The 13750-nt window shown below is 45.4% G+C and overlaps 1 protein-coding gene across 1 annotated transcript in view; it reads right to left on the reverse strand.

Moving 5' to 3' along the window:
• Positions 1–3897: 3897 nt before the first annotated feature.
• Positions 3898–13750, reverse strand: part of LOC148453777 (uncharacterized) — a 38820-nt gene continuing 28967 nt past the window's right edge. Inside the window, exons 3-4 of the mRNA XM_088461728.1 lie at positions 5611–5757; positions 3898–4110 (exon numbers count right to left, since the gene is read on the reverse strand). Of these exons, the coding sequence (XP_088317854.1) occupies positions 3980–4110; positions 5611–5757 (278 nt within the window). The 3' untranslated portion in view covers positions 3898–3979. The remainder of the gene's footprint in view (positions 4111–5610; positions 5758–13750) is intronic.

Raw genomic sequence — 13750 nt, forward strand, 5'->3', positions numbered from 1 at the left:
TGTGTGTGTGTGTGTGTGTATGTGTGACCTGGCTTACATCTGACCCCCCCTCACTGTGTGTGTGTGACCCGACTTATATCTGACCCCCCTCACTGTATGTGTAAGTGACCTGGCTTACATGTGACCCCCCCCCCCCCTCACTGTGTGTGTGTGACCCGACTTACATCTGACCCCCCCTCACTGTATGTGTAAGTGACCTGGCTTACATGTGTCCCCCTCGCCGTGTGTATGACCTGGTTTACATGTGACCCCCCTCGCTGTGTGTGTGTGACCTGGCTTACATGTGACCCCCTCGCTGTATGTGTGTGTGACCTGGCTTACATGTGACCCCCTCGCTGTATGTGTGTGTGACCTGGCGTATATGTGACCCCCTTCGCTGTGTGTGTGTGTGACCTGGCTTACATGTGACCCCCCTCACTTTATGTATGTGACCTGGCTTACATGTGAACTCTCGCTGTGTGTGTGTGTGTGTGTGTGACCCAGCTTACATGTGACCCCCCCGCTGTATGTGTGTGTGTGTGACCCAGCTTACATGTAACCCCCCCGCTGTGTGTGTGCGACCCGGCTTACATCCACCCCCCGCTGTATGTGTGTGTGTGTGACCTGACTTACATCTGTCTCCCAGCTATATGTGTGTGTGTGACATGGCTTACATGTGACCCCCCCTCACTTTATGTATGTGACCTGGCTTACATGTGACCTCCCGCTGTGTGTGTGTGTGTGTGTGTGTGTGTGTGTGTGTGTGTGTATCCCAACTTACATGTAACCCCCCGCTGTGTGTGTGCGACCCGGCTTACAGCTGAACCCCCTGCTGTGTGTGACCTGACTTACACCTGTCTCCCCGCTGTATGTGTGTGTGTGACCTGACTTACATCTGTCTCCTCACTGTATGTGTGTGTGTGACCTGACTTACATCTGTCTCCTCACTGTATGTGTGTGTGTGACCTGGCTTACATCTGACCCCCCACTATAAGTGTGTGTGTGTGACCTGGCTTTCATCTGTCTCCTCACTGTATGTGTGTGTGTGACCTGACTTACATCTGTCTCCTCACTGTATGTGTGTGTGTGACCTGGCTTACATCTGTCTCCTCACTGTATGTGTGTGTGACCTGACTTACATCTGTCTCCTCACTGTATGTGTGTGTGACCTGACTTACATCTGTCCCCCCACTGTTTGTGTGTGTGTGTGACCTGACTTACATCTGTCTCCCCGCTGTATGCGTGTGTGTGTCCGGGCTTATATCTGTCTCCCCGCTATATGTGTGTGTATGACCTGACTTACATCTGTCTCCCCGCTATATGTGTGTGTATGACCTTACTTACATCTGTCTCCACGCTGTATGTGTGTGTGTGTGTGTGTGACCTGACTTACATCTGACCCCCCTGCTGTGTGTGACCAGGCTTACATTTCACCCCCCACTGTATGTATGTGTGTGACCTGACTTACATCTGTCTCCCCGCTGTATGTGTGTATGTGACCTGGCTTACATCTGACCCCCACGCTGTGTGTGTGTGTATGTGACCCGGCTTACAATAGACCCCCCTGTTGTGTGTGTGACGCAGCTTACATGTGACCCCCCCCCCCCCTGCTGTGTGTGTGACCCAGCTTACATGTGACCCCTCTGCTGTGTGTGTGACCTGGCTTACATGTGACCCTCCACGCTGTATGTGTGTGTGTGTGACCCAGCTTATATGTAACCCCCCGCTGTTTGTGTGTGCGACCCGGCTTACATCTGAACCCCCCCGCTGTGTGTGACCTGACTTACATCTGTCTCCCAGCGATATATGTGTGTGTGTGTGACCTGGCTTACATGTGACCCCCCTCACTTTATGTATGTGACCTGGCTTACATGTGACCTCCCGCTGTGTGTGTGTGTGACCCAGCTTACATGTAACCCCCCGCTGTGTGTGTGCGACCCGGCTTACATCTGAACCCCCTGCTGTGTGTGACCTGACTTACATCTGTCTCCCCGCTATATGTGTGTGTGTGACCTGGCTTACATCTGTCTCCCCGCTATATGTGTGTGTGTGACCTGGCTTACATCCACCCTCCGCTGTATGTGTGTGTGTGACCTGGCTTACATCTGTCTCCTCACTGTATGTGTGTGTGTAACCTGGCTTACATCTGACCCCTCGGCTGTGTGTTACCTGGCTTACATCTGTCTCCCCGCTGTATGCGTGTGTATGACCTGACTTACATCTGTCTCCCCGCTGTAATTGTGTGTATGACCTGACTTACATCTGTCTCCCCGCTGTAATTGTGTGTATGACCTGACTTACATCTGTCTCCCCGCTGTATGTGTGTGTATGACCTGACTTACATCTGTCTCCCCGCTATATATGTGTGTATGACCTGACTTACATCTGTCTCCCCGCTGTAATTGTGTGTATGACCTGACTTACATCTGTCTCCCCGCTGTATGTGTGTGTATGACCTGACTTACATCTGTCTCCCCGCTGTATGTGTGTGTATGACCTGACTTACATCTGTCTCCCCGCTGTATGTGTGTGTGTGACCGGACTTACATCTGTCTCCCCGCTATATGTGTGTGTATGACCTGACTTACATCTGTCACCCCGCTATATCTGTGTGTATGACCTGACTTACATCTGTCTCCCCGCTATATGTGTGTGTATGACCTGACTTACATCTATCTCCCCGCTATGTGTGTATGACCTGACTTACATCTGTCTCTCCGCTGTATGCGTGTGTGTGACCTGACTTACATCTGTCTCCCCGCTGTGTGTGTGTGTGTGTGTGACCTGACTTACATCTGTCTCCCCGCTATATGTGTGTGTGTGACCCGGCTTACATCTGACCCCCCGCTGTATGTGTATGTGACCTGGCTTACATCTGTCTCCCCGCTATATGCGTGTGTGTGACCTGACTTACATCTGTCTCCCCGCTGTGTGTGTGTGTGTGACCTGACTTACATCTGTCTCCCCGCTGTATGTGTGTGTGTGACCTGGCTTACATCTGTCTCCCCGCTATATGTGTGTGTGTGACCTGGCTTACATCCACCCCCCGCTGTATGTGTGTGTGTGACCTGGCTTACATCTGTCTCCCCGCTGTGTGTGTGTGTGTGTGTGTGACCTGGCTTACATCTGTCTCCCCGCTGTATGTGTGTGTGTGACCTGACTTACATCTGTCTCCCCGTTGTGTATGTGTGTGTGTGTGTGACCTGGCTTACATCTGTCTCCCCGCTGTATGTGTGTGTGTGACCTGACTTACATCTGTCTCCCCGCTGTGTGTGTGTGTGTGTGTGTGTGTGACCTGGCTTACATCTGTCTCCCCGCTGTATGTGTGTGTGTGACCTGACTTACATCTGTCTCCCCGCTGTGTATGTGTGTGTGTGTGTGACCTGGCTTACATCTGTCTCCCCGCTGTATGTGTGTGTGTGACCTGACTTACATCTGTCTCCCCGCTATATGTGTGTGTGTGACCCGGCTTACATCTGTCTCCCCGCTGTATGTGTGTGTGTGACCCGGCTTACATCTGACCCCCCGCTGTATGTGTATGTGACCTGGCTTACATCTGTCTCCCCGCTATATGCGTGTGTGTGACCTGACTTACATCTGTCTCCCCGCTATATGTGTGTGTGTGACCCGGCTTACATCTGACCCCCTGCTGTATGTGTGTGTGACCTGTTTTACATCTGACCCGGCACTGTGTGTGTGTATGTGTGTGTGTGTGTGTGTATGTGTGTGTGTGTGTGTGTGTGTGAGACCTGGCTTACATCTGTCCCCCCGCTCTGTGTGTGTGTGTGTGTGTGTGTGTGACCCAGCTTACATCTGACCCCCCCCTCACTACGTGTGTGTGTGACAGCTATATGAATATTTGTAGATACTTTTTTGGACATTAGTCTATTTTCAGAATAATGACACATGTTTTTTTTTATCTGATTTTATTACATGTTTAAACAGTGGCTCCATCTTCCAGTTACTGACTCCCAGCTGCAGTGCGCCCCTAGCTGCCATCTCAGGCATTGCACGATGATGTCTGGCAGCAGGTGAAAACTTTTCTGTTGTGCTCATATTGGACTTTGGCAGCTTTAGCTTTAGCGGATTCAGCATCACACTTCTTCTTTGTGGTGCAGGAGCGTCCCCAGACTGCAGGAGAGAGAGGGAGAGTCAGAGGGTGAGGACCCCGCAGGTGCAGGAGGGAGAGTGTGAGGACCTCGCAGGTGCAGGAGGGAGAGTCAGAGGGTGAGGAGCGTCCCCAGACTGCAGGAGAGAGAGGGAGAGTCAGAGGGTGAGGACCCCGCAGGTGCAGGAGGGAGAGTCAGAGGGTGAGGACCCCGCAGGTGCAGGAGGGAGAGGGAGAGTCAGAGGGTGAGGACCCCACAGGTAGAGGAGAGAGAGTGTGAGGACCTCGCAGGTGCAGGAGGGAGAGTCAGAGGGTGAGGAGCCCGCAGGTGCAGGAGAGAGAGGGAGAGTCAGAGGGTGAGGACCCCGCAGGTGCAGGAGGGAGAGTCAGAGGGTGAGGACCCCGCAGGTGCAGGAGGGAGAGTCAGAGGGTGAGGAGCCCGCAGGTGCAGGAAAGAGGAAGAGTCAGAGGGTGAGGACCCCGCAGGTGCAGGAGAGAGAGGAAGAGTCAGAGGGTGAGGACCCCGCAGGTGCAGTAGGGAGAGTCAGAGGGTGAGGACCCCGCAGGTGCAGGAGAGAGAGGGAGAGTCAGAGGGTGAGGACCCCGCAGGTACAGGAGAGAAAGGGAGAGTCAAAGGGTGAGGACCCCGCAGGTACAGGAGAGAGAGGGAGAGTCAGAGGGTGAGGACCCCGCAGGTGCAGAATGGGGAGGGAGAGTCAGAGGGTGAGGACCCCGCAGGTGCAGGAGAGAGAGGAAGAGTCAGAGGGTGAGGACCCTGCAGTTGCAATAGGGAGAGTCAGAGGGTGAGGACCCCGCAGGTGCAGAAGAGAGAGGGAGAGTCAGAGGGTGAGGACCCCGCAGGTGCAGAAGAGAGAGGGAGAGTCAGAGGGTGAGGACCCCGCAGGTGCAGTAGGGAGAGTCAGAGGGTGAGGACCCTGCAGGTGCATGAGAGAGAGGGAGAGTCAGAGGGTGAGGACCCCGCAGGTGCAGAGACGGAGAGTCAGAGGGTGAGGACCCCGCAGGTGCAGGAGAGAGAGAGGGAGAGTCAGAGGGTGAGGACCCCGCAGGTGCAGAGGGGGGGAGGCTTTTCTCAGTGCTTAGTGCAGCAATGCAGGAAGCTTTATGCTAAGATGTATGACATAGAGTTGCTGGAGAGGTGATGTAATAACTCATCCCTCCGCTCATCTCCAGTGCTGCTGTGATATGGAACTGGAGCAATTACGGGACTGCTACATAACACATAGCGCCATCCTGAGGACAAAAGCTGAAAAGCTCATCTTCTCATCACTTAGCAAGTATCCCATAATGCTTCACAACTATCGCTGGCTGTGACAGCAACAATACTAACACACACCACCGCGTCGCTGGGATACGCTGTTTTCTCCATGGTCAGCCATCTTAGTAATAAGTAGGAATAATAACCCCTTTTATCGGGGGAAAGGCAGGACAAAAGTTGATATTAAAATTTGATACATGTACCCCAATATGTGGTAGAGGCAGACGGGTACAATGTGGATACTCACCCATATTCTGATCAGGGGTGTCACCATCATATGTTGCGGTGTGAACTTTCAAGCAGCAGTCAAACTCTGGGCCACAGTCTGTCGCCTCCTTGACTGTTCTACATTCAGTGGGGCTACCGCAGACGTGGCATTTTAGCCCTGTGGGTTCTGGGGAGAGAAAGGGGGTATATAATGGAAGAGATACAGGGTATATAACAGGAGAGAGAGAGGGTATATAACAGGAGACATTCTGCTAAATGCATAGAAAGTAGTGAGGATTATCAGATAAAGCAAGTGCATTTCTCGACCTGCACCTATGGCACTTTGTACTAGGACTAACTTCATATATCAGAGACACAGCCAACATATTGACTAAATTACATGATGTGAAACTGGATGAGGGTCAACTATTGTTCAGCCTTGATGTGGAGGCACTGTGCACCAGCATTGACTATGATCAAGAACTGAGAGCAGTAGAATATTTCCTGAGTATGGAGGAGAGGGGCGACTTCCAAGATCTCCTCTTGGAATTATTACGATTCATTTTGAACTATAACCTCTTCACATTTGACGATAAATTCTTTCTCCAAGTCAGGGGCACAGCGGTGGGAGCAGCCTGTGCCCCCACTTATGCAAATTTAGTTCTAGGCTGGTGGGAGTGGTAGCACGTGTTCCAATAAAACAATGACATCTATACTATACCAAACATGTGATGGCTTGGCACCGATACATAGATGACATCTTTATCATCTGGGATGGTGCTAAGGAACTCTTATTGGAATTTATCAGCAAACTTAACAATAACACTCTAAACTTGTCACTCACCAAGGAGATCAGTAACATGAGTATTCCCTTTTTGGATCTCAGAATATACAAAAATGAAAGTGGCTACCTGGAGACGGAGCTTTACAGAAAGAGCACAGCTACGAATAGCCAGTTACACCAAACTAGCTGCCACTTTCCCCCAATGATTGAAAACATCCCTAAAGGAGAGTTCCTACGCCTATGCAGAAATTGCTCAGATGATGTCACCTTTAACCACCAGGGTGACAATCTCTAGGCAAGACTAAGGGAAAGAGCATATAGTCACAACTCCATTAAAAAATCCAGAACATCCATTGCAAGGGTACAAAGAGATACACTGATATTCCAGAATAAGAGGGACCAAAAGGAACAAGGCAAAGAATCCTTAAGCTTTGTTGGTAACTTTTGTCAAGAGTGGAAAACAATCCAGGTGATCATCCAAAAACACTGGCATAGATTACTGCTGGATGACGATCTATGGAAGTGTCTGGACAAACGTGTCTCCATGAGCTGGAGGAGAAGTCCTAACCTACGAGACCAGTTGACACACAGCCACTATACAAGGAATATACCCAAACCACCAAGGATTGTAGGATCTTTTCCATGTGAGTCCTGCAAATCGTGTCAATACATGACCAGGAAAATAGAGGTAGTTGACAGATATGGTAATGCCATCAAGATATCTAATTATATTAATTGCAGAACCTAAGGAGTGGTATACTATATCTATTGTGAGTGTGGAGCAAGATATGTAGGAATGACCACTAGAATGCTGAAACAGCGCATTCTGGAACATGTAGGGACAGTAAGGATGCCAGCTTAAAGCTGCATACACACACAACGATTTTTTGAACGATTATCGTTAAATGATATCGTTTAACGATAATCGTTTGAAAAAATCGTTAATTTTCTGAGTCAAACGATGAACGATTATTGTTCATGCGCGTTCATGTTTGTAGTTTGTAGTTCAGTCAGACTTGTCAACTCAACGATTTTCATTAAGTTAATATGCAAAAATCGTTTGTAGTTCATAAAAATCGTTCATTACATTTAAATGAACATAGTAAATGACCAACTTTAGTAAGCGATTTTAGTTCATTTTTTTAAGGTAGAAAATCGTTTACTAAAATCGTTCATTAACTCAATCGTCGTGTGTGTATGCAGCTTTAGGTGCATACACACACAATGATTTTGTAAATGAACGATTTTAGTAAAGGATTTTTTCCCTTGAAAAAATGAACTAAAATCGCTTACTAAAGTTGGTCATTTACTATGTTCATTTAAATGTAATGAACGATTTTTATGAACTACAAAAGATTTTTGCATATTAACTTACTGAAAATCGTTCAGTTGACAAGCCTGACTGAAGTACAAACATGAACGCGCATGAACGATAATCGTTCATCGTTTGACTCAGAAAGTGAACGATTTTTAGAAACTATTATCGTTAAACAATATCATTTAACGATAATCGATCAAAAAATCGTTGTGTGTGTATGCAGCTTTAGACTTAATCAAAATTAAACAACTAACTGTAGTAGCTAAACATTTTCACTACAAACATCAGGGTGACCTTCGACTAATGCAAGCGTAGGGATTGGAAGAAATACGCCTCGGAATCAGAGGTGGGGATCTGACTAGGGAACCCGTCAAACAGGAAAGCTTATGGACATTTAAACTTGGAGCCCTCGCACCTAATGGACCCAATGAATATATAAATGACAGCACCTTCATTTCTAAACACTAATCCCACCGTCCTGTCTTTCCATCTTTATCTATGTCTATGTAAGATTACTTTCCTCCCTCATGTTGGATTTCATTCAATAATTACCTTTACTATCCTTGGGCCTGATTCAGACCCACTCGCGAGCGGCTGTCCGCTCGCAAGTGGGTCGATGGTCTGCACTGAGCATGCGCACGACGGAGGGAGCTCCGTCGTGCGCATGCGCCAGACACGACGAGCGAAGGACTTTCCTTCGCTCGTTGTGTCCGATCAAAGGGGGCGTGCTGTCAATGTTGATTGACAGCACGCCCCCTTTGGTGGGCATGCCGGGGGCGTGCCTCCCTGACGGGGGCGTTCCCACGGGAACGCCTCCCGTCAGAAGCCGGCCCACTGACATCACTAGTGATGTCAGTGGGAGTGATTTTGGCTCTGATAGAGCCAAAATCACTCCGGAGCTTGCGGTTGAAAACCTCAACCGCAGGCTCCGGCTCGCAATTTCGATGGTCGAGATGGTCACGACCATCGCGGCCATCAAAATGCACGCTCGTATAGCCTGTGGGTGGTGACCCACAGCTATACGAGCGTCCAGGAGGACGCTCCATGAAAATGGAGCCCGGCCCTCATTCAGAGCGTGCGCTCTGCTCAGAGCGTACGGCTCTGAATGAGGGCCCTTATCAGCAAATGACTGCCCTTTCTTACATATATTCCCCACTATAATTATGGATCACTGTCCACAGGACATAAATGTTCTTCTATTAGTAATTATAGAATCACCACCCTACCTGTACTGTTCAGATACAGAAGACAGGTCTTATTTTGAACCTTATAAAAAGTTAGAGCATAATCCTATCGATGACACTTACTGCAATACCAACAGGACTGATACTATGAACCAATATCATATATATATATATATATATATATATAAATATATAATCTCATGATTCTATCCAATACTACTTCTTTGCACAATAGTCCCCTATTTTGCAGGACCGTAATATAGTTCCCTTGTATACATAGAGTATCCAGCCTTATAATCCTCACTGAAACATTCCTATGAGAGTATATATTTTCCTATATTAAGCTGTCATCACGGCCATATCTGTAATGGTGTCAGTGGACATTTGCTGTAAGGATCTATCACAGAGAATGACCAGTAACTACATGTAATGTGCTGTAAGGATCTATCACAGAGAATGACCAGTAACTACATGTAATGTGCTGTAAGGATCTATCACAGAGAATGACCAGTAACTACATGTAATGTGCTGTAAGGATCTATCACAGAGAATGACCAGTAACTATATGTAATGTGCTGTAAGGATCTATCACAGAGAATGACCAGTAACTATATGTAATGTGCTGTAAGGATCTATCACAGAGAATGACCAGTAACTACATGTAATGTGCTGTAAGGATCTATCACAGAGAATGACCAGTAACTACATGTAATGTGCTGTAAGGATCTATCACAGAGAATGACCAGTAACTACATGTAATGTGCTGTAAGGATCTATCACAGAGAATGACCAGTAACTACATGTAATGTGCTGTAAGGATCTATCACAGAGAATGACCAGTAACTACATGTAATGTGCTGTAAGGATCTGTCACAGAGAATGACCAGTAACTACATGTAATGTGCTGTAAGGATTTATCACAGAGAATGACCAGTAACTACATGTAATGTGCTGTAAGGATCTATCACAGAGAATGACCAGTAACTACATGTAATGTGCTGTAAGGATCTATCACAGAGAATGACCAGTAACTACATGTAATGTGCTGTAAGGATCTATCACAGAGAATGACCAGTAACTACATGTAATGTGCTGTAAGGATCTATCACAGAGAATGACCAGTATCTACATGTAATGTGCTGTAAGGATTTATCACAGAGAATGACCAGTAACTACATGTAATGTGCTGTAAGGATCTATCACAGAGAGTGACCAGTAACTACATGTAATGTGCTGTAAGGATCTATCACAGAGAGTGACCAGTAACTACATGTAATGTGCTGTAAGGATCTATCACAGAGAATGACCAGTAACTACATGTAATGTGCTGTAAGGATCTGTCACAGAGAATGACCAGTAACTACATGTAATGTGCTGTAAGGATCTATCACAGAGAATGACCAGTAACTACATGTAATGTGCTGTAAGGATCTATCACAGAGAATGACCAGTAACTACATGTAATGTGCTGTAAGGATTTATCACAGAGAATGACCAGTAACTACATGTAATGTGCTGTAAGGATCTGTCACAGAGAATGACCAGTAACTACATGTAATGTGCTGTAAGGATCTATCACAGAGAATGACCAGTAACTACATGTAATGTGCTGTAAGGATCTATCACAGAGAATGACCAGTAACTACATGTAATGTGCTGTAAGGATCTGTCACAGAGAATGACCAGTAACTACATGTAATGTGCTGTAAGGATCTGTCACAGAGAATGACCAGTAACTACATGTAATGTGCTGTAAGGATTTATCACAGAGAATGACCAGTATCTACATGTAATGTGCTGTAAGGATTTGTCACAGAGAATGACCAGTAACTACATGTAATGTGCTGTAAGGATCTATCACAGAGAATGACCAGTAACTACATGTAATGTGCTGTAAGGATCTATCACAGAGAATGACCAGTAACTACATGTAATGTGCTGTAAGGATCTATCACAGAGAATGACCAGTATCTACATGTAATGTGCTGTAAGGATCTATCACAGAGAATGACCAGTAACTACATGTAATGTGCTGTAAGGATCTGTCACAGTGAATGACCAGTAACTACATGTAATGTGCTGTAAGGATCTATCACAGAGAATGACCAGTAACTACATGTAATGTGCTGTAAGGATCTATCACAGAGAATGACCAGTAACTACATGTAATGTGCTGTAAGGATCTATCACAGAGAATGACCAGTAACTACATGTAATGTGCTGTAAGGATTTATCACAGAGAATGACCAGTAACTACATGTAATGTGCTGTAAGGATCTATCACAGAGAATGACCAGTAACTACATGTAATGTGCTGTAAGGATCTATCACAGAGAATGACCAGTAACTACATGTAATGTGCTGTAAGGATCTATCACAGAGAGTGACCAGTAACTACATGTAATGTGCTGTAAGGATTTATCACAGAGAATGACCAGTAACTACATGTAATGTGCTGTAAGGATCTATCACAGAGAATGACCAGTAACTACATGTAATGTGCTATAAGGATCTGTCACAGAGAATGACCAGTAACTACATGTAATGTGCTGTAAGGATCTATTACAGAGAATGACCAGTAACTACATGTAATGTGCTGTAAGGATCTATCACAGAGAATGACCAGTAACTACATGTAATGTGCTGTAAGGATCTATCACAGAGAATGACCAGTAACTACATGTAATGTGCTGTAAGGATTTATCACAGAGAATGACCAGTAACTACATGTAATGTGCTGTAAGGATCTGTCACAGAGAATGACCAGTAACTACATGTAATGTGCTGTAAGGATCTGTCACAGAGAATGACCAGTAACTACATGTAATGTGCTGTAAGGATTTATCACAGAGAATGACCAGTAACTACATGTAATGTGCTGTAAGGATCTATCACAGAGAATGACCAGTATCTACATGTAATGTGCTGTAAGGATCTATCACAGAGAATGACCAGTAACTACATGTAATGTGCTGTAAGGATCTATCACAGAGAATGACCAGTAACTATATGTAATGTGCTGTAAGGATCTATCACAGAGAATGACCCGTAACTACATGTAATGTGCTGTAAGGATCTATCACAGAGAATGACCAGTAACTACATGTAATGTGCTGTAAGGATCTATCACAGAGAGTGACCAGTAACTACATGTAATGTGCTGTAAGGATCTATCACAGAGAATGACCAGTAACTACATGTAATGTGCTGTAAGGATCTATCACAGAGAGTGACCAGTAACTACATGTAATGTGCTGTAAGGATCTATCACAGAGAATGACCAGTAACTACATGTAATGTGCTGTAAGGATCTATCACAGAGAATGACCAGTAACTACATGTAATGTGCTATAAGGATCTATCACAGAGAGTGACCAGTAACTACATGTAATGTGCTGTAAGGATCTATCACAGAGAATGACCAGTAACTACATGTAATGTGCTGTAAGGATCTATCACAGAGAATGACCAGTAACTACATGTAATGTGCTGTAAGGATCTATCACAGAGAATGACCAGTAACTACATGTAATGTGCTGTAAGGATCTGTCACAGAGAATGACCAGTAACTACATGTAATGTGCTGTAAGGATCTATCACAGAGAATGACCAGTAACTACATGTAATGTGCTGTAAGGATCTATCACAGAGAATGACCAGTAACTACATGTAATGTGCTGTATGGATCTATCACAGAGAATGACCAGTAACTACATGTAATGTGCTGTAAGGATCTATCACAGAGAATGACCAGTAACTACATGTAATGTGCTGTAAGGATCTATCACAGAGAATGACCAGTAACTACATGTAATGTGCTGTAAGGATCTATCACAGAGAGTGACCAGTAACTACATGTAATGTGCTGTAAGGATTTATCACAGAGAATGACCAGTAACTACATGTAATGTGCTATAAGGATCTGTCACAGAGAATGACCAGTAACTACATGTAATGTGCTGTAAGGATCTATTACAGAGAATGACCAGTAACTACATGTAATGTGCTGTAAGGATCTATCACAGAGAATGACCAGTAACTACATGTAATGTGCTGTAAGGATCTATCACAGAGAATGACCAGTAACTACATGTAATGTGCTGTAAGGATCTGTCACAGAGAATGACCAGTAACTACATGTAATGTGCTGTAAGGATTCTGTCACAGAGAATGACCAGTAACTACATGTAATGTGCTGTAAGGATCTATCACAGAGAATGACCAGTAACTACATGTAATGTGCTGTAAGGATCTATCACAGAGAATGACCAGTAACTACATGTAATGTGCTGTAAGGATCTATCACAGAGAATGACCAGTAACTACATGTAATGTGCTGTAAGGATTTGTCACAGAGAATGACCAGTAACTACATGTAATGTGCTGTAAGGATCTGTCACAGAGAATGACCAGTAACTACATGTAATGTGCTGTAAGGATCTATCACAGAGAGTGACCAGTAACTACATGTAATGTGCTGTAAGGATCTGTCACAGAGAATGACCAGTAACTACATGTAATGTGCTGTAAGGATCTATCACAGAGAATGACCAGTAACTACATGTAATGTGCTGTAAGGATCTGTCACAGAGAATGACCAGTAACTACATGTAATGTGCTGTAAGGATTTATCACAGAGAATGACCAGTAACTACATGTAATGTGCTGTAAGGATCTATCACAGAGAATGACCAGTATCTACATGTAATTTGCTGTAAGGATCTATCACAGAGAATGACCAGTAACTACATGTAATGTGCTGTAAGGATCTATCACAGAGAATGACCAGTAACTATATGTAATGTGCTGTAAGGATCTATCACAGAGAATGACCCGTAACTACATGTAATGTGCTGTAAGGATCTATCACAGAGAATGACCAGTAACTACATGT

Source organism: Taudactylus pleione, unplaced genomic scaffold, assembly GCF_031769625.1.
Source record: "Taudactylus pleione unplaced genomic scaffold, aTauple2 ptg001090l, whole genome shotgun sequence".
NCBI classification, from domain to species: Eukaryota; Metazoa; Chordata; class Amphibia; order Anura; family Myobatrachidae; genus Taudactylus; species Taudactylus pleione.